This window comes from Leptonychotes weddellii, chromosome 6, assembly GCF_054177405.1.
Source record: "Leptonychotes weddellii isolate Sample4059 chromosome 6, ASM5417740v2, whole genome shotgun sequence".
Classification (NCBI taxonomy): Eukaryota; Metazoa; Chordata; class Mammalia; order Carnivora; family Phocidae; genus Leptonychotes; species Leptonychotes weddellii.
Window position 1 is genome coordinate 132,946,302 of NC_138374.1, and position 21,180 is coordinate 132,967,481.

Here is a 21,180-nt window from a genome sequence, read left to right on the forward strand (position 1 = left end):
CACATGTGCTAAGACTTGATAGTTCATACACCATGTCTAAGCCCACGAGGGAGGACTCTTCACTAAAAGCAGCTTTCAAAAGAACCCTTTCCATAGGTCCCCATGGGTCCCAAGGAGCTGCTCACACCTCACGACCACAAACAGGCCTTTGGAAATCAAAGGGGAGATGAAAAGATGTGAAGGCAGCCAGGCACAGAGCAGAACACACAAGCGGCATGCTGGGAAGGCGGCCTTCTCCAGTTCCAGAACCTGGCCATTCTCTGGAATTTGCCAGATTTTTACAAAGCATCCCTATACTGCACTATTTCTGGACAAATCCAGTTTAGTCTCACAAAAGCCCCCTGAAAGTAATTGGCCACATGGATCAAATCTTCCTGTCCAAAAGCCACTTTCCATCAGCAGTCCCAAAGCATCTGTGGGCTTTGAATTGTCAAGATTAGGCTGGCTGTGGTTGCTTTGATGTTTTTCAAAGCTGGGACGGAATATCTAACTTCTCGGAGTGGCTCTCAGCCACAGATGGGGACCACGGCAGCTCAGGAGAGTGCCGATTACAGGCAATTTTGTGAAACAGGGCTGGAAAGGAAGTGGTCTTACAACTTTGTACCACTTACCGTCGTGACACACAGAAATGCTTCTTTAGACCATTCTACTTATTCATGCTGACAAAGCCTCCCTCCCTCTCACCACCCCCCAAGGCCATCCTTCCGTCCAGCACAGAGGTCAAGACACAACCAACGGCTGTCCTCTTGTGGGTACCAACGACACGCCTAAGGGGTATCCGGTGAACTGCACCAGCCACCATGAACTAAGGCCATGTTCTCCATGAGAGTGGGTGGCTGCTCAAAAGCACACAAGAGTCTGCAGTGGTAGCTTCAGGAAGACAGAAATCAAAAGGTTGATGCCCCTGTATTTCACTGATCCAGGGAAAAATTATAGTCGGTCATGATTTTATCTTCTGTTCCCATGTTAGGGGACCCCGTTGTCGGTTGGCCCTGTAGACGTGGAGAATCTTCCGAGTGCGACATACACGTGAAGAATGGTAGATATTCGTCTGATTCCGCAGCTGACTTAAGGAATGACCCTGGGCGCTGCTCCGCATTTCACCGTCGTGGAAAAAGCTGTATTTCACAATTCCTGGAGATGACGTAAGGAGTCCTCAGGTAAGTAAGGAAAGGGATGAGCAGGCGCTCATCATGAAGATGAAGATGGCAAAGGCAACAGTAAGAAGAGGGAAACGTGGTGCCCACTCCTCCCTAGTCTGCAGCTCTCTCTTCTCCACTCTCATCTACTGCCTCCGCACCCCACACTTGAGACCTGTCTGCTGAGTACTTCTGAATCCCAGGGGACTGAAGTCCACTAAGTCAATTCCAGGACAGCTCCTGGGTTTATAATTCTTCTCATCTATCACAGCAATAAAGTCCAGTGCCCTTACCTTGACCTGAGCTACCAGCCTCAGCAACAAAAAAATAGAACTGAAGGTCATGTTTCTTTAATGTGCTTCCCCCCCCCTTTTTCAAACTGTTATAAAAGATTTAAGCTTGTATCTATCAAATGACGGCAGTGTACAGAATTCACAATGCTGAAGCAAGAAAATATATTTGGAATTCTACACAGAGGAAGATCCAAGGTATGAAGGCTCTGAAACGGGAGATGGGTGGGGATTCTGTCCAACAGGTTATGGAATGGTCTTGATCTATAATTTGATTGAGGCAATGCCTGGGACACCAGAATATTGCTCACTATGGGGAAAGTTTAGTTTCAAAGTGAGTAGGACTTTCGACATCGACAGGACATAGGGCATCTTAAAATTTCCAGTAGACTGCTGGGTTCTTCCTAGTACTCTGCTAGTCCACGAACCACAGGACCATAGAGGAAAGAAGGCTGGGTTATAAACTCGGTACTGGCGGTAACCACCCAGGTGACCGTGAGCAAGTTAACTCACCTTTCCAGGAGCCGACTTCCTCATCCATAAACAGAGAGGTTTGGACCAGATGAGTTCAGAGACCTGTGGCTTCTCTATTTTGACTTCCTAACCCCATCCCACCACCCCAACATTTAAGACATAAAAAACAGGCTCTTGCCCTGAGTGTAGGACCTCCCTCTCCTTCACTGTAAACTTGGCCGGGCAAGTGACTTATTGTTTAGCCCATGACTGTCATCATCGCTCAAAATCCATTGCAAGCACTCAAGGACGGACCATGAGGCTTCTCAGCTGTGGCCGCTCATCTGATGGTGACAGCATTACAGGAGGAAGAAATTTCTCCTAACCCAAACCAACTGAGCTGTGATTGCAGGCAAAATGATTTCAAGGAGCTGCCCATGAAGAGACCAGGGAGATTCCTGCGGCTCTTGTTAATCACCAACACTTCACGCACTGATGCGCTATTAAGTACAGTCACACTTAATCAGGGCCGACAGCCTCATTCTCCCGGGGCTGGGAGGACAAGACAGGAGGGCGACATCCACTCCACAGGAGAGGTCAAGAGACCACGCAAGAGGCCAGAGGCCTTGCACATGAATACTATCATTATACCCCCCAAGGAGGGGAAGCAGAATGCCGTGGTCATTAGGAAACGTCTCCACCGGATGCTCTGGGCGAGGAAAAGACCCACTCCCAGCCTTCCTTTCTCACAGAAGTCTGAACGATGCGGGGACAAACATCCCCTCCACAGACACACGCCCACCACCAGCCCCGGCAAGCCTTCCCAGTCACACACAACTCATTCCTGACGATCGGATCCTTTCACACACAACCACCCGCATTCCTGAGATGCCTTTCATCGCACTTGGTGGCTGGAGCAGCTCAAGTCTAGAGGCTCATGTTCCTTCTAGGAGTTTCATACAACAGAGGTTAGTGGCCAAAGCTCAGGACGAGGGGGCGGGAGGCCTGGTTCCAGTATCAGTGGCATGGTTGACTCACTGTGTGACCAACGGCAACCCACTTCCCTGGGCCCTTTCCTTCCCCAACTATATAATGGAGTCAGTACCGATCCTACAAAGACAGTGAGAGGAAGAGAAGGAAAATCTGTGTCAGAGTGACTTGGGTCATTCAGAGTTAAGAAGCTCTCCATACCCAAATGACAAGGGCAGGAGAATCCCATTGCAAATAGGTCTTGGAGAACAAGGCAACTCCTTGTTATGCAACTTCCTGATGGAAACCAGTAAAATGGAGTGGTTAAGAGTCAGACTCTTTGGGTTAAGTTCCACTTATTTTGACTTATGTCCCTTAAGCTTCTGTTTTCCCATCTGGAAAATGAAGAGCGTAAGAGTACCTATCTCACACACCTGCCATAGGAAGGATATAAGATAAGTCACGTAAAGAGTTTAGAAGAGCGGCCGGGACATAGCAGGTAACCAAAACAGACGACTTCCTATGAAGCAAGAACTTGAGTAACCTGGAGTCCTAGATGACTAGCAGGTGCTAGGTTAGCTTCCCGCAATCTTTTGCTATCTAGCTCCTGACAAGAGCCCAAGAGGAGAACCACACTGGCTATATGTGTGAGCGACCTGTGTGAGGAGCCACAGATCCAGAATCACTGTCATGCCAGGGTGAGGCCGGGGGCCCTCCACCAGGACAGCTGAGATGCCTGACCCCTATTCTCAACCGACAGAAGAGACAGCCCTGCTCCCCAGGGTGAACGGGAAGGGAAGGGCGACAACCACACGAGGAGCCTGTCATGGGAAACAGGCCCTGGGTGCCCACATGGGCCATGGTGTGATCCAAACAGCAATACCCCAAAGCCCTGACACAGCAAGGAGCTCATAGGAGGTCTTTCTACACTATGATCAACACGAAGGCTCTGGAGGACAGCCAGGTCTGCTGGCTACCAGTCAGGAGATCTCCTGATCGATCGACCACCAATGCTCCAAAAACATCCCTGCAAGACATGTCCCTTCAGGGCATGGAGTCCCTCCCCACACCCCTTCTTCCCTCCCCTCCCCACCACTTCATAGGTATTCCTATGACTGGCTAATTAAAACTCTTTCCCAAGCTAACTCTTACCTCCCCAGACCAGAAGTGCTTTACACAACAGTAAGTCACCATCCCCAGAGGCTCACCGGCATAAGCATGAGAAACCTGGCAGGCAGGGCCCCCCGCCCGGCCCATCTGCGGGCTTTCCTACACACTCACTTCTCCTCATTGGCCCTTCCTCCCACAGTTCAGCAGCAGCAGGCCTCCCAGGCTGTCTGGACACCATTCTTTCAGCTGCCTGGCTGCAGGCCAGCAAAGGGCCTGAGAACCCACTCCACCGAGAGTTACAGCCTCAGGAGGTGAGGGGAAAAGGGACACGGAAAATAGAAGAGCCAGAGATCCGAACGAGCCCCGAGAGCTAGGAGACATGGGAAAAGCCGAACTGGGAGGGAGCTGGGCGACCACTCCTTTGTCACTGGGTAATAAGAACTCAATTCTGTGCTTTGCTTCAAGGTCAAAGTCCCAGTGGGCACTGCTCTCCGACTCCCAGGTTTTGGCAGGATGGGACGGCCCCACTGTGTTTGTATCTGCTAGATCTGACGGCAAAGCAAATAGAATGAATGATACCCTTTACCTAGGCTTTCCTGCTCAAAATTCTGCCCGGCTCCCTGACTCTGGCCAGTGCCTCTTCATGGGACTGTGAGCAAGTCATTTCATCTCTCTGAGCTTCAATTTAGTCATCTGAGAAATTGGGGGGGGAAATTACCTGTCTTAACTTCTTCACAGAGGTTTTAGAATGATCAAGCAAGATTAAATATTACAGTACTTGGTAAATTATAATGTGCTATGTGTAGCTCTAGTAAATCCCAAGGCCCACGTGGTCCAGCCTCTGGACAAAACTGAAGTCAGATGGACAGTTGGGCACTCAAAATGAATTAAAAGGGGATTGTAGTCTTTAGTTGCACCTGTCAAAGCACATTACAGATGATCCAAATCTTAATTGTCAGGAACACTTTGCATTTCCCAGATCCCCTGTACCTCAAAGCTATAGAAGAGCCTTTCACCCTCCCAAGCTCCCCGTGCTCATCGACTGCCCCTCTGGCTTATCTCTCCCCCCCTCTCCCTCCTCCTCTTCCTATCAGTTCTTCAGTATGCGGCTCGACTTAGCCCCACTTACACATTTTGCTCCACTGTACTATCATCTAGAAGTCTGGCAACTTGTGCATTTTCCTTCTACCTTTCCAGTTCTAGCTCCTTCCATCCAAATTCCATGATTTGCGTTAAAAAGCCTGGGAAAAGGTGGCCAAGGGCACCAATCTCCTCAGAGGAAGAAGCTAAATCAGCAAAGCAGAATTCTCGTTGTAGAGCCAAGGTGGGGGTACTGGACACATAAGATTCACTAATCATGACCCTGTCATGTATTATTCTTATTAGGCCCACTTGACAAGGTCCCTACAAATCTATTAAAGATGCTTTATAGTATACGATGTCATATGGCGTCAAAGAAGGGGTCCACAGGAAGGGATTTGGAAGTCGTCCTCACAGAAAGCCATGCTCGGTGGTTTATGGCCAGAACACCAGACGTGTAAGGAATCTTAGAGGCATAAATAAAGCGTTTGCCGAAATCTCTTCTGCAGAAAAATAGTTCCTAGGATATTACACAGATTACAAGGCAAAAACATGATCCCATGGCTGAAACAGTTTTGTGAAATGCTGGGTTAAATAGAGCTAAAGGGGTTTCTCAAACTTTAGGACTTCCCAGCAAATTCAAGGAGGAGAGTTTTAACACGGAACATTTTGGATCGTAAATATTTTCCAGGAGCCATTTTAGGAAACTCTGCTTTTGACTCTCCTCTTTGTTTTATATAGACAAGGAAGCTGAGACCCACTAGGGAGAGTGACCCACATAATATTTCTCAGGGCTCTAGTGGGGCGGGGGCTAGACCCTAGGTTTCTAACCTCAGTTTTGTGTTAAATTCCTGGAGAAATGATAGAAAAAGCATCTACCAAATTGCCAACGTTGCATTTACTCAAGCATCAAGGTTACGACCCCAAAATAACCACCCAGGACAACCAGCCTCACACACAGAGTCTACACTAGACTCCACATGTCATGATTTGTAGGCCCCTGATCGATATACAAAATTATGATGAAAGGTCACTTAAGTCAACGGCCGTGCTTCTTGCCTACCACACAGCAAGGTGGGCATCACTCCTGGTATGATCTACCTGTCCCGTTCCAGAGCCCTCATCCGATGGTCGAGATCTCTCCAGTTGTCCACATGTCACAGAGTACAAAGTGGGGATGAAACTGAAGGGGAATTTCATTACACAGGGACACTGACAGACTAATCAGAAGGCTCCCCCATGTCGTGCACGCAGAGAAACACCTCGAATCTTGCCTCTCCAACAACAGGGGATGGGTCAATGTTGGGGAGGGGAGTTACTCTGGGTCCGTCAGAGGAAAATAAGAAACGACCGAAGACTGTCCATTTACCTTCTTCTTGGATTTAAAGACGTTACACCTGAAAGTATTGCTGGCACCATCTCGAGCGATATAGCTGAAGATCTTCAGGTCTTGGGAATCATGAGAGACGTAGAAGATCCTGTAGGAAGAGCAACAGAAAAATGCACCGAAGATGGCATTAGGTTCAAACCTCCAACAAGGAAACCTCCATCTAAGGGCACGCTGAAGACAGAGCTCGCTTCTTCCTGTGAAAGCAGGTGGCACTTTCAACAGGCTCCAGACACTCCCCGGAGCGAGCTCCAGATTCAGAAATGGGGGCATGGGTAGAACACGGACCCCATGCCGTTACTAGGCAGCAAGTCTGTGCTGGTAAATTGTGTATTAGAAGGGGAAAAAAGGGAGCACCTGGGTGGCTCAGTCGGTTAAGCCGCTGCCTTCGGCTCAGGTCATGATCCCGGGGTCCTGGGATCGAGCCCCGCATCGGGCTCCCTGCTCGGCAGGAAGCCTGCTTCTCCCTCTCCCTCTGCCTGCCTCTCTGCCTACTTGTTCTCTCTCTCTCTCTGTCAAATAAATGAATAAAATCTTAAAAAAAAAAAAAAAAGGAAGGGGAAAAAAACCCGTTGCCATCCTTATCAGGGCAATAAATCCGCATCCTACCCGTGGAAATATGGGCAAGTTTCCGGATACCTGTTCATGGTTCTCTCCAAATGCGGAGAGTCAGGGAGCCGGCAACGCCCGCCGCGCTGGGGGAGATGAAGATACTCTGTTCCATTATCAGAGTCCCTCCACGGTAGTGACTTCGCTTCCCGTCCCTCTCCGGCAGGCCCACGGCCTCCAGGCGCTCATTCCATGGCTCCCCCAGTCCCCCGCGAGCACGCTGTTGGCCGGGCGCTATTCCAGCAGCAGCAGGACAGGTAAAGGCCCTAAACCCACAGAGCTCACGTGCAGGAGATCCCAATAAACAAACAGTACGAGTGCTCTGAGGACAAAGAGGCCGAACGAGGGGCAGAGCGTGGCGGCGTTGGATGTTTTGGCCAGGGTGGCCAGAGGGAAGGCCCCACAGAGAGGCAGAGGCCTGAGCGCGAGGGAACCTCCCATGGAACCACCTGGGCGACACCACGGCAGGAAGTGGGAACCGCTCCCGTGAAAGCCCTATGGCATTCAGAAGGTGCTGGAAGCGTCCGAGGAACGGCCCGACGTCAGGGTGGCTTAAGTGGAGTGCTTGTGCTCGGTGACAGGGTCACGGAAGCGGCCAGAGGCCAGCACACGGGGGCCCTGGAAGGTCAGAGTGTGGACTCCAGGTGAGAAGAGAAACCACTGGAGGCTTCTGAGCAGAGGACTCACTTCCTGCTGCTCTTTTCTGGCTGATGGGGGCAAGAGAGGAGGCGGAGGGAAGGCTGTGGAAAGGGGGAATGTTGTAAGCAGGGCCCCAGTGGCGGAGTCTGAAGGGGCGCCTAGGACGGGGTGCCCCGGGATCGGCCAGGTCCGAGTGTGGTCAGCATGGGGCAAGGGAGGGAAGAATCGGGGGCGCATCCGTGGGACCGGTTTGGGGCGAGCCAAGGAGAGGGTGGCTCCGGAGAAACACCTCTGGGGCCGCATCAGTGCCCTAAAATATCTCTTCCTCAGTAATAACCCTGGCGACCTGCATCCGAGGATTTAACGGGCCGATCTGTTTTCCTGTAAGTCAGCGCCACATACTTTGCAGAAAGAGAATGGGAATTAGAGTAGGATCCGCAACTTTGCCACTGACTGCCGCACCCGTCAAACGGGACGATTAATAGCAACACCTGGCCGGGTTACCGGGAAGATGCAATAATGAGTAAAGTGCCTTTGTACTTCTTACCAATACGCTCTCTCAACAGCCTTGTTACTGAGATTCTCGCCAAGGACCCCAAGGATCCTGGGAGGGGCATTCGGAAGAAAGGTCGACACAGAGAAGAACAATCCTGGCAAGAAACCCAAGTTCACCTCGGGGATGCCATTCCTCTGCTCACTGGGGTCGAAGTCACGTCAGTACGTCTCACATGTCCACCAACCGTGAGTGCCGCAGATGAGAGGTGGGTCTGTTTGTTTAATGCGGCTTCTGAGAAAGGGAAGGGACATGGAAGGGACCGCCCACTGCTGTACCTCGGCACCCCCCCCCCCCCGCCTGAGACCCAGCCCTCCCCCACGGCAATCTTTCTAGACGTCCTCCGCTGAACGTCTCTGAAGCTTCTCAAATTTATCGTGCCCCCCATTGAATTAATCAGCATCCTTGTAATTCTCCAAGCAAACGAGGCCTTCCTTCTCCCAAGCCCCATCTGGACGAGGGGCCCTGGACGCGCACAAGCCACGTCCATGACTTCCTCCCTTGTTTTCCATCTGTTGCTCAGGACCCCGTTCTTTGCAGCCCATCTCCTCAACATGGCTTGGAAATGTATTTGCTTCTTCTCCACGGTACTGCCTTAGTTCACAGATCCTTCTTTTTTCACCTGGATTCCTGCAACCTGCCTAGCGTCTCTCTCTGCTTCCTAGCTCCCCTATGGCCAACCCATTCTCTACCTCGCTAGCAAAGTGGTATTTTTAAAAACACAAACTACATCTCATTATTTCCCTCTGCAAACCTCTCAAAGGCTTCCTACTGCCCTCGAAATCCAGTCCAAACTCCTCAGCACGGCTACCTTCCTGCTTTCGTCTCTTCCCAGAGTCCTGACCTACATAGTCCTTCAGAACTAGTCACACACACCTACCTGCCATTGCCACCGCTGTGACAGCCTGTGTCCTTGAAGACTCGGGTCAGAGACGCTTTCCTGCCCCCAGTAGGAGCTGCTGAACCCCCTGGGGTTCCCCGTTACCACAGCACCTCCCTTGTAAGTACAGTGTTTATGCTAGAGCTCCTTGAAGGAAAAAGGACCACATCCTGGTGTCCCCAGTGCCAACATGGTAATGGGCACAAAGAAGGTTCCTAATACCAGCTGAGGGGGGATTAGTGAGCACCCAACCCGTGATGTGGTCCGTCTGGTTTTTCACTTCTCCTCCCCACCCCCACCCCGGACCAAGGAAGTAAGGTCAGTTAGTTCAGTTGAATCATACATAAAACTCCTTCCACTTTTGAGTTTTTAATTACTACGCAATGCCCTAAGGACTGAGAACTGGAATGAAAACTGATAGGGCAGATATGAAAGCGGAGCAGCATGCCAACAGGACACGGAGACCAGGAAGGCGGCCAGGGACGGCAGCAGGGGAGGATGGACAAAGCAGCCTTCCAGCAAACATGAGGACAGCCGTGTGTCGATGCAGCCCTGGGGACTGGGGCTCTCTGGAGACGGTGCTGCTGTGTCTGAGTTCAGAAACGTAACGTGTCGTTATTAAAGATAAATAACCAAAAAAAAAAGAGAGAGATAAATAACCTCTAGCTAACCTAGCTAAAATGTCAGCTAGTCAGAGCTTAGAAAAGTATCCACCAACACAGTCAAGCCACAAAGTTTTTCCATGTGACCTCATTCACCAACAAATGAATAAATCAACAAATTAAGGCCACAGGTCGAAAACTCCAGATCTAGAGACATATTCCAAGAACCTTATTTCTTCATACCCTGGTTGTCTTAAGAACTGTGATTGTGTGCCAGGAGCGGGGGAAGGGAGGAGACCCAACACGAGTGCTCCAGAGAATAAGGAAAGATTTTCTTCCCCTTCTTTACCCTGAAGCCTGGTACAGTTTTGATCCTGCTTCCAAAAAGTATCTCAATTTTCTCAACTTTCAGTATAATTATCAAAGGTGAGATACCAGAGTAGTTCATTACACTGTAATAATGATTACAGGGTTTTGTTAGGTTCTGTTCCCCCTTCAGATGTCTTGTTTTTATTTTCAAATATGCATAGAATTATAATTTTCACCTGCTAATGGAACTGTTCTGCTTCAAAGCTATAGCAAAAACTATCCTACGGATTGTTCTATCCATGAACTTATCATAAATGACTGAACTAGAAACGGTATCTCAGAGAAACTGGATTTGGAGCTTATCGCAGAATTCAGGTTGACAGAGCGATAAAGAACCACCAGACCCACCACCAACACCCCCTTTCCTCGACTATTAATCTAAAGTAAACTTGTTTCATCTCAAGAGCACAGGAGAAAAACAGAATTTCACAAAGACACCTTGCATGGTCATCAGGCCTGGATCCAGCCCAGCGTCCCCGCCCCTCAGGATTTGTCACAGTGAAGGGCGACTCCCCGACAGAGGACTCCCTTTTTGGGAGCTTCTCGTTACTTGGGCATTTTCCCTCATGCTGATTAGAAATCTACCAACAGGAATGCAGCAGAGGGAAATGGCTGAAAGCGCCCGATCTTAGGCCCGGGCTCAGCCGCTGACTAGTGGGAGCTCCTGGTCATTATCTCCCTGTGGTTCTTCGCCAGCGCGCTGGGGATGATCAGAGGGCTGCACCTCACCCCCGGGGTTTGGAGGAGGGATGCATACAGCAAGGGGAGCTTCTAGCAGCAAGTGGTTAGCGAACACTAAGTGCTCTTATGACCTCCGCACCACTGCCTTACTTCCACCCTTTGGGGACTTTGGAGAACAAGGCTAACCCTCCTTCCAGAGGGCAACCTTCTGAATATTTGGAAGCCACCGCCATGTTTCTGTTTCCTCCCCTCGTTGTTAAAGTGACTCGCTACCTCCTCTTTCAATAGTCCTTGCACGGCCCATGTCCATCACTTTACCGCCCCGCCAGGCTTGCGCAGAGGGCTGTGGGTGAGAAACATCTCGGTTCAAGTCGTAGCTTTTCCACTCCCCAGCTACTGACCTCAGCCCAACCACTCCACTGACATAACCCTTTCCTTCCTCACTTAAATCGGTATATTAGCAATCCCTGCATGGTATGAAGTATTAAAACACACATACAGCCCACATTTAACACAACGCCCAGCACACGGCGAGTTGCTTGCTCAGTAAACAGGAGTTCCCTCTTCCTTGTGAACCTGTTCTGTACATACCCCAACTCTCCAGGGACTCTTGCCAAGGACACAGAACTGAATCATGTTCTGGACATCTCTGAGTGTGGTTTTTTTATTGAGTGAGAGCATCTCACTGCTGCTTCGCACTGTGGTCAACTCAGGCTCGAAGCCGACTTGCACGACTGCACTCAAGGGCGGGCTCCCTAAGCATACCTGGGTCATCGGTTTTTAGGATTGGTGCCTGGTGATCACTACTTCCTTTTCTGAGCTCTCATAGACCGTCCGCTTAATGGTCTCTTCGACGAGCTCACTAGAGTTTCCTCCTTCCTACAAAGTGGCATGGAATGTCTTGTCCTGGCCATTTTCTCGCATCTCATTCGTTAGGACCCCAGGACCCAAGTACCTGAGGCCCAGACACACTTAAAGGAGGGACACTTTTTTCCTCATGGTTCTTCAACATTGCTTTGTAAGTCACCTATGTTCTAGTGTTTCTAGTTTGAAGATCAGATAGTTCTCCACTGAAGGAAAAAAGAGAGGGGTAGAAAAATGGAACGCATGGATGTAGAGAGGCTTGGGAGCTTCTGGTCCCATGCCGCCCTCCCCTGTGCTACTTCTCTCATCCTCAGCCTTTTCTGAGAGCCCACTGCACCCAGAAACTGGGTCCATCACGGCTGCTCCTTTGCGCTCACATTTGCTTTTAAGCTCTGCCTGCCATTCTGTGCTCTTTTAAGGCACGCTATATAAAAATCTGGGTAGCCACCATGATTTTTCTCCACAGGCTCACCTTTTTGGGACCAACTGGAATCACTTAGGTTGCACCTCTGTCCTCAAGTGCTCATCCCTTCCTGCCTCTCAGGCTCCTGGTTACTGTCACCATCCTTCTCTCTGATAGGTTGCTGGCCACACCCCCCAGTGTGAGTGCTCCACCACCTGCCCTCATCTCTGTGGGGACTTTGGAATCTACTGGCTACAGAGAATGTGAAGAATCACATGCTTCCCCCCCAAAACCCACAGATAGGGAGCCCCGCCCACGAGCCCCCACACCCTGTCCTGCTCACAGCCTGCTGGGAGGGTCTCACTAGCCGGCCTGGGGCCTGCCACAGCCCAAAGCAGGGAACCCCAGGGCAGGGGGTCTAGACCCCACATGGGGCCTCGGGCAGTTTTTTCCTCCTCTCCTACTCCTTGAAATGAGAATAAAAATCTCAGAGTGGTTGTAAAGTTCTGGGATGGGCAAAGATTGAGAGTGGGTGAGACCGTGGATGGGCAAATACTCTGTAACCCATGAAGTGCTGTAGAAATACTTTTAAACCGTGAGCCTGCAAGTGAAAGAACAAAGAGAAATCATCACTGGTCCCCTAACGTCACCGTGGGTGGGGCAGGGGCCTCCAGCTGGAAGGCAGCAGAGATTTTCCTCTTGAGGTCTCAGAGGTGTGGGCATTCCTAACCCAAAAGACACCCAACAAGGACAGAGAGGAATGCACTGTGTCTGGAAAGACAAGCTACCCAGTGACTTGCAGATGGCAGAGACAAAACCTAACGGGATTTTTTTTTTTAAGATTTTATTTTTGAGTCATCTCCACACCGAATGTGGGGCTCGAACCTACAACCCCAGGATCAAGAGCTGCATGCTCCACCGACTGAGCCAGCCCAAGGCCAAACCTCTGGGAAAGAACAAAGCACAGGTAAAAAGTGCAGGAGACAGACACCAGAACCGCCCTGCTGTGTCAGACCAGCCGAGGACAGCACAGTCCTGGGAAGGTCCTGGGAAAATCCTGCGTGACTCCCGCCCACCCGCAGGAGCAAGGACACCCCCAGGCAGCCCAGCCACCCTCCCCCAAATGAATGTGTTAGCCTCCGAGGGCCTGGGGGCAGTTTCAGGAGAGGTGGTCCTCTGGAGGGAGCCCCCAGTGCTTTGCTCACGGAAGCACACGAGTATAGAACAGTCCTTGTCCTTTTAAGCGCTCCTTAAAAAAGCACACGGGTCCTCGGGCGCCCGGCTCCCGCCCCTGCGTGTCGCCCGAGGACTCGTGTGTCTTTCTCTGCCCGCCTGCCCTGCCGCGTGCACACGCGCCCACACTCCTGTCCCTGCTTGTCACACTTCTTCCATGCCTCTTAGTTTTAATTGAATCTTTAGATAAAACTGACCTTCATGGTGATCATTTTTCTCTCTTATTACTGCTTTGGTCTGATTATCTTTTCCTCCCACTGTATTCCCAGGGCTCTCTATCACTTCGGCTGGTTTTCTTCTACTACGAGTGCCTTCCATTTCTGTCTTCTCAGTCCCTCATTTTAGCCGTTCTTGACGTGAGGCCTGCTTCCCTCCGACGCCTCCTCAGCCTGCTCTCTGGCATGAGGGGACGGCGATGAGCTCATGAGCTGCTCCCACGGTCGCTCGTGGAACTGGTCTGCTTACTGCACAGACATCCCCGCTGCTGGGACACATCACACCCCGTGTGTCTTCACAGACCTGCACCCCAACAGCGGGCTCTGGGGGGATGCCCCAAGAGGCCATCGAGCCCACCTGCTCAACTGCAGGCAGAGAAACGCAAACCCTGCAGCCATTTCAAAGGTTTCTTCAAGGTAGAAAAGTATACAAATGTCCAAATTATTACTCTATGGCGTACCTAGGGTAAGAGATGAGCCATCAGCTGAGTTTTAAAATCTAGCGCGAGTCAGGCAAAGCCAATTTCTCTTCTGAAAGTCGAGTGAAGGCAGCCCCGCAGCCCAGGCAGCAGTTAACGCATCTGCCCATTTCACAGCTGTCCTGTGAAGCTCTTTCTGATGTCCCCCTCAGGTCTCCCCTGCTTTACTTGAGTCAACCACAGACCGTCACATAGCACTTTCCAAACACCGAGCGCTGTGATAAGCTCATTTCCTCTTGTTCGGTACTTGACAGGCAGGCAAAAAACAGGCCAGCGTCCCTCAGCAAAAATCCCTTCCCAGGCTTCAAGGCTAACTTCTCTCCAACGCTGGTGACTTCTCCCAAACAGCTACCACCTGCTGTCAGCGTTCAAACACCAAGCTTTACACGGGCTGCCCATTCTTGCTCCTCTGTTCCTGCGTCTGTTACCTGGGCTTACGCCTTCCAATGTTCGTGTCTTTGAGGGTCAGCTCATCCTTCCCACACTCTGAGGACGCTCGGGCTTCCCGAAGACTCCTGCTCAGTGACACCGCTCTCCTTCCAGAGCCAGAGAGTAGAGTGAAAAGGGGAGCTCCTTCACCTGGGGTATGCTGGGGGAGCTTCACATACAAAACTGTTGTCTTCCTCTCCTTCCCCACGAACAGCTGATCCTCTTGCTTTTGAGACAAAGAATGCTCCTCTTCTTCAAGCAGCATGTGTAGATGGGTTAGGCGAAGGTCTTCCCAACGCAAAACAGATCATAATCAGAAGTTTACACCCTTCCTTCCCCCATGTCCCTGTGCACCTTGAAGTCCCCGTGATTTTCCTGGAACAACAAGACTGACAGAACAGAGCCACAAAGCCTCAGTGGAGGCTACTCAAAGCCACTTAAGACCCCAACTCAATAGGGGAGCCTGGGTTACTCAGATGGTTGGGTGTCTGCCTTCAGCTCAGGTCACGATTGAGCCTCGTTCACATCAGGCTCCCAGCTCAGCGGGGAGCCTGCTTTTGCGTCTGCCTCTCCCCCTGCTTGTGCTCTCTCTCTCTCTCAAATGAAACAATAAAAAATCTTTAAAAAATATAAAAAAGACTCCAACTCATAGTTCTCTCAATTGTGAAATGGCACAAGAAGAGGCTCACAAGATGGTCACGCGAATCAAATGAAAGGATTTATGCACAATGCCTGGCTCAAAAATCTTGACTAAATTGATCAGAGTATTTGCTAATCCGCTGTGTGTCCCCCATGTGCCAGTCAGTGCTCTAATCGCTTGATATGTAAAGAGTCACTGAACCCTCTACAACATGTCATGAGGTAGGTGCTATTACTACCCCTCTTTTAGAGACGAGGGAACAGAAGGTTGCCCAACTTTCTCAAGGTCACACAGCCAGCTAGTAGGCACCTGTATTTGTTTCCTGGGGCTGTCGTAATAAATTACCACATGGATGGCTTGAAAAACTAAAATTTAATCTCTCATAGTTTGGGTGGCCAGGGATCAGAAATCAAGGTGTTGGCCAAGTTAGTTCCTTCTAGAAGCTCCGAGAGAAGGTCCCTTCCATGCCTCTCTCTCTCTCTCGGCTTCCGGCAGCTGCCAGTGATCCTGGGTGCTCCCTGGCTTTCTATCTGGGGTTCCCCATCTGCTGCCTCTAGCTTCACACGTGGCCACCTTCTTTGTGCGTCCCGTGTCTCTTTCTCCAAATCCCCCTCTTCTTACAAGGACACCGGTCAGTAGATTTGGTGTCCTAGTCCACCCACAACCTCACCTTAACTCAATTACATCTGCAAAGTCCCTCCTGCCAAACAAGGGCACGGTCACGGGTAGCAAGGGTTACGACCCAGACTTCTCTTTCTGAAGGGACACAATTCGATCCCGACGGTCTCTGAGCCAGAATCTGGACCCCAGCCATCTTAGCTAGGTTCCTCACTTCTACGTGACCTGCTTGTCCACATAGCTGATTGCGAACCGTCAAATACCATCTGAATGTTAGACTGTTATGATTACTATTCTCTTTGTACCCAGCTAGAAGGCGGCGGTAGGGCACATTGAGGCCACCTAGGAACTCTGAATTTCCTTACTCCAGTTATTTTCTCAAGCTCTTGATGCCTACATAGGTTCTCTCTGGTTGCCTATAAATTCATCCTCACATGGGTAAGATTTTCAGTTGACACTTGGGGGAGAGGTGCTTGGTTTCTTTGCTATCCCCGACTGCCCACCTTCCACCCAAGTTTCTCCAAATAGACCAACCCAGGAATACTATAAATGCTCATCCTAGTTTTTCCATAGGCATTCAGTCCTCAAATGACCCACCTAGAGCTTCCTGGGATTCATCCCATGACACACTCTGTCCTCTGCTCTAATCCACCCCCCCCATCATGTGCTTGGCACATGGGAACCCCCATGGGCCTGACAGGAATTGAGGAGAGGGCACCCATTCCCCTTCCCAGGGCTCAGAGTGCCTGGCTGGCATGACCAGGTACTTTTCTTTCTCTGATTGCTCTGACCCGCTTCCCGATCCTACATCAGAGAAGGTCGGAATCACAGCTCACTCCAAGGCACTTCCTCTCAGGACTTGAGGACAAGAGAACGCAGTGCCAGGGCCGGTGGCAACACCCCTACCCCTCACACACACCGCAGGACAATCTGTCCTAGGACAGCTCCCTCTCAGTCAGGATCTCATGGTTTTGGTTTTTTGTTTTTGTTTTTTTTTTAAGATTTTATTTGACAGAGAGAGACATAGCGAGAGAGGGAACACAAGCAGGGGGGGTGGGTGGGAGAGGGAGAAGCAGGCTCCCCACCGAGCAGGGAGCCCGATGCGGGGCTCGATCCCAGGACCCCGGGATCATGACCCGAGCTGAAGGCAGACGCTTAACGGCTGAGCCACCCAGGCGCCCTCCTTTTTTAAGATTTTTTAAAGAATTTTATTTATTTATTTGATAGAGAGACACGGAGAGAAGGAACACAAGCAGGGGGAGTGGGAGAGGGAGAAGCAGGCTTCCCGCCGAGCAGGGAGCCCGATGCGGGGCTCGATCCTAGGACCCCGGGATCATGACCCGAGCTGAAGGCAGACGCTTAATGGCTGAGCCACCCAGGTGCCCCCCACTTTTTTTTTAATTATACAGAACCATGTATCTTTACTTCCAAGCCACAAACAGATCTTGGAACAAAATGGGGGGAAAAAAACAGACACATCCTTGACCTCATTTCAATTCCCAATCACTTTTCAATGTTCTTCTGTTTTCACTTTGGAAGTCTGGGGAAGGGGTGGGTTGGAAGGCTTGAAGAAGCCAGGTACCAGGGGTGGAGGATGGGAGAAGGTTGTGAAGAAAGACTGTCCTGGCTTGAGAATTCTTTTCTTCCTGCCATAATGCCACAAGCTCTCTCTTCTGGGCTGTCCCCTCACTACCCAAGAGCAGCTGCTGAGGGAGTATCGTGCCCTGGGGGTGGTTCGGCTTAACTTTATTCTAAGAAATGCATGTCTTACTCTACCCGCTCCCTCCCCAGCCCCACAGCAGATGGTCTCCGGAGACAGCACGGAGACCGGTCCAGAGCCGGTCCTTGAGGAGCTCACAGTGCTCCATAGTGGGGCGAGCACAGACTGTGGAGCAGAGCCCCAAGGACGTGTGGGACGCAGAGGCCGCCTGCTCTTGGGAAAGGTGCACGGGGGAGCTGCCGTCCAAGCAGCACCTTGAATAGGTGGGAGGTAACAGGGATCGTGGAGGGAAATGCTTCAGGCTGGGGCCTGGCACGAAACAGATAATGGCGGTCATCCAAGGTGAGTTTACTAGGGACTATTTACAAAGGTGAGGGCAGAGTGCAGGGAGAGCGGAGAACAGCAAGGGAGCCCCCAAGGCCCGCGGCTGCCAGAACCCAGAGAGAGAACCGTGTGCCACCTGGCAGGAGCCCTCATGATGGGGAGGCAGCCCACTGATGGTACCCACCGGCCAGCCTGCGGGCACTTAGCCTGGTGGGGAGCAGATCTGGACGAGCAAAGGAAAGCTAGCCATCAGACGGAGGAAGGGAGAACATTCCTCGTAAGGGAAACTGCACAGAGAAAGTCATGGAGTCAAAGGAAAACGGGGGGTGCACCTGGGTGGCTCAGTCAGTTAAGCATCCGACTCGTTTCAGCTCAGGTCATGACTGAACCCTGCATCGGGCTCTGCACTGAGCGTCGAGCCTGCTTGGGATTCTCCCTTTTCTTCACCCTCTGCCCCTCTCCACTCGTACACATGCTCTCTTAAAAAAAAAATGGGGGCACAGAGTCATGAAATAGCCCAGTGTGCTTTGGCACCAGGAACCCAGCACATGCAAGGGACCAGCAGGAGATGAGAGCAGAGGGAGGTCAGGGCCTGCTGCACACAGCCCAGCTGTCCCTTTGTGTGCTCATGGCACTGACGGGGACCTACGCAGGGGAGGGACATAATTGGTAGTCATGGTGGTAGCAGGATGGAGTGCAGGAGACATGAGCAGAAGAAGGGAAGCCGAAGAGAGGCTACTACAATATGGAAGCTGTGGGGGAAGAGGAAGAATCTGGATTGGGGGCTTGCCTGGCAGAAGAGCTGGACTCCAATCTCAGTCTTGCTGCTTCCAACTGTGAGGCACTGGGTGAGTCTTCTAATGGTCAAGTTTTCGTTTTCTCATCCACAGACACACAGACAGTCATGAGAGCTAGACGGGTGAGTCAGGTGCCAAGCACAGGGCAGGGGGATTGACACAGCCTGGACCTGGGCAATGCATGGTCTGTGCAACCAGCCTGGTGGGCCCGAAGTCCAGGCAAGAAAAGCTGACGGTCTAAGGCAGCAGCAGTGATGATGGGTAGCAGGACATGGATTCCAGAGCCATTTCTCTGGACGTGAGGATGAGGAGGGGGAGGGAGAGGATCCTGAGTTGGGGGGACTAAACACTAACCAGATCATGGGACACAGAAGCAGGAGAAGCTGAGGGCACAGGGAAGTGGTGTGGGTTCTGCACATGTCAACACGGAGGGGTGACCAAAGCACTCAGATGGCCCTGCATGTGAGACAAGTAGAAAGAAGGGATTGGGAGAGAGGCCCAGACTTAGGAGCCACCAGGATGCAGAGGGCAACTCCAGCCATGGGACACAGAAGATCCCCCCAAGTAGCAAGTAGAGAAGGAAGAGAATTCTCGGGCTCACTGAGAACCCTGTTAATAGTTGATTAAAACAAAGGGCAGAACTTTTTTGGAGTCATCCAAAAAAAAAAAAAAAAAGGAAAAACAGCAGGAAAAGACCAGGAGATAAGAGAAGGAACACAAGAAACCACCACGGAAGTGCGGGAGGAGAGTCTCCAGAAGGAGGGAAGGTGCACGGCCTTCAGTGCTCCAGAGAGATCAAAGGGGATGAGGCTGCAGAGCGAGCCAGGGATTAGCAACTCAGACATCCCTGGTGACCACAGGGAGGGCGGACTTGGTGCAGAGCCCAAATATAATGAGCTGAGCAATGAGCAGGGGTTATGGAAATACACACCACAAGAGCAATTACTCTGAAAAGTCTGGCAGGGAAAGGACAAGATAAGAAGGTAGGCTCTGGGAGCGCCTTTTCTCTTTTGGATGGCAAAACCTGAGCCTATTTATAAGCTAAAAAAAAGAAGAAACAAAACAGAAGTAGCCTCAAAATCCAGGGGGAAGGAGAGGGAAAATGAGGTCTGAAGATCCAGCCAAGACGGCCGGGGACGGGGTCTGGGTGCAGAGCTTGCCTGGGGACAGAGTCACGAGGGCACTAACTCCGAAGCGGCCAGAGGTAGGCCAGGCCTGCCCCAGCTCGTCACCCTCTCCTTCTGTGGCAGGGCATCCTGGCAGCCGTCCTGATCTTGTGCGTAGGAGTCAGCTCTGGCCGAGGCAAGGGCTCAGGAAGACTTTTTTAGTCAGGCGTCCTGGTTAAAGCACAGGCTGTTTTAACAGCTCCCACCTGCACTTTACCTGTCAGTTAATTCCTTCTCTTTCTGCAGGGTGAGGACACCTCCCAGAGATGTGACATGGATCCAAAGGAAAGCACGTGCGGCCAGAAAAAGTCCACGGCCGTCTTCTGAGAGCCGAGATGGGCACTAATTCATGCTGGTGGGGACGGCCCATGGGGCGGGGGGCTCCCGGAAATTCACGGGCGGGGGGCGGCGAGGGCGGCAGGCCGTGCCAGGGACGCGACAGGTTCTTCTGGGACCTGGTTTATGAGCACTTGCCTTTCTTCTCTCACACAGAGCTTGTTAAACGCCTCTGTGTCAGCTAAGTCATCTGACAGGCTTGTTTCCTGAGGGCTTTGTCCTTCCCATCAGTGAACAAAGGCAATTGGGAGGGATTTGGGTTTAGATCTTTTGATATTAAAAAAACAAACAAAAACAAAAAAACAAACTTCTTATAAACAGGCATTCCCACATGTGTGTGCACACACATATCTATTTTCATCGGTGTTTGGGTGTTAAGGATCGGCAGGGCTGCCTGCTGCCTAGACGGCCCCTCCAGGAAGGAAATGCACCCGAGATACCCCACCTCTGGCGGTCAGGACCCCCTAAAAATGAATTAAGTGCTACTGGAAGACGATGGGCAGCCATGAGCTCATGTGCAGATGACACCCATCAGGGGTTACCTTCTGAGGCTCTTCTTACTCTTCCCCTCCAACAACCCCTTTATTGAGGCCGTGAGTAAAACTAAGATGAACACATCCACTATTTATTATGGTTTCATTCCTCCCATCCACCCTCGGATGGTTATGAATTATCAGTAAAAGCAGCAACAAACTGGGGCGCCTGGGTGGCTCAGTTGGTTAAGCGACTGCCTTCAGCTCAGGTCATGATCCCAGGGTCCTGGGATCGAGCCCCGCATCGGGCTCCCTGCTCTGCGGAGAGCCTGCTTCTCCCTCTCCCACTCCCCCTGCTTGTGTTCCCTCTCTCGCTGTGTCTCTCTCTGTCAAATAAATAAATAAAATCTTTAAAAAAAAAAAAAAAAAAAAAGCAGCAACAAACTGGACAAGACCTAAAGTCAAAGACCGAGATAATGCACAGAAAAAGATGACCGGCCCCTCCAGCAAAGAGCTAAGTGTGCAGCAGCAACAGAGGGCAGGGCTGGCGTCTCTGGCCAACTCGAGGAAGGCGAGTCTATTTTCAAAGGCGGCTTTGGCTTTGTGGTGAATCCCACAGCCTGTTTGGCTTGCTCCCTGAGCAAGGTCACGTGACTTCTGGTTCCTCCGTGTTCCCAACTGCAAGGCTGCCTTTTGAACAGTCATCTGTGTGCTGGTTACTA

At 51.2% G+C, this 21,180-nt stretch overlaps 1 protein-coding gene across 10 annotated transcripts in view; it reads right to left on the bottom strand.

Annotated features, from left to right (window-relative positions):
- Positions 1 to 21,180, bottom strand: part of NOS1AP (nitric oxide synthase 1 adaptor protein) — a 255,913-nt gene that overhangs the window by 21,398 nt on the left and 213,335 nt on the right. For all 10 annotated transcript variants that reach the window (XM_081825245.1, XM_081825244.1, XM_081825243.1 and 7 more), the window contains one exon: positions 6,411 to 6,519. In XM_081825245.1, coding sequence (XP_081681371.1) covers positions 6,411 to 6,519 — 109 coding nt within the window. The remainder of the gene's footprint in view (positions 1 to 6,410; positions 6,520 to 21,180) is intronic.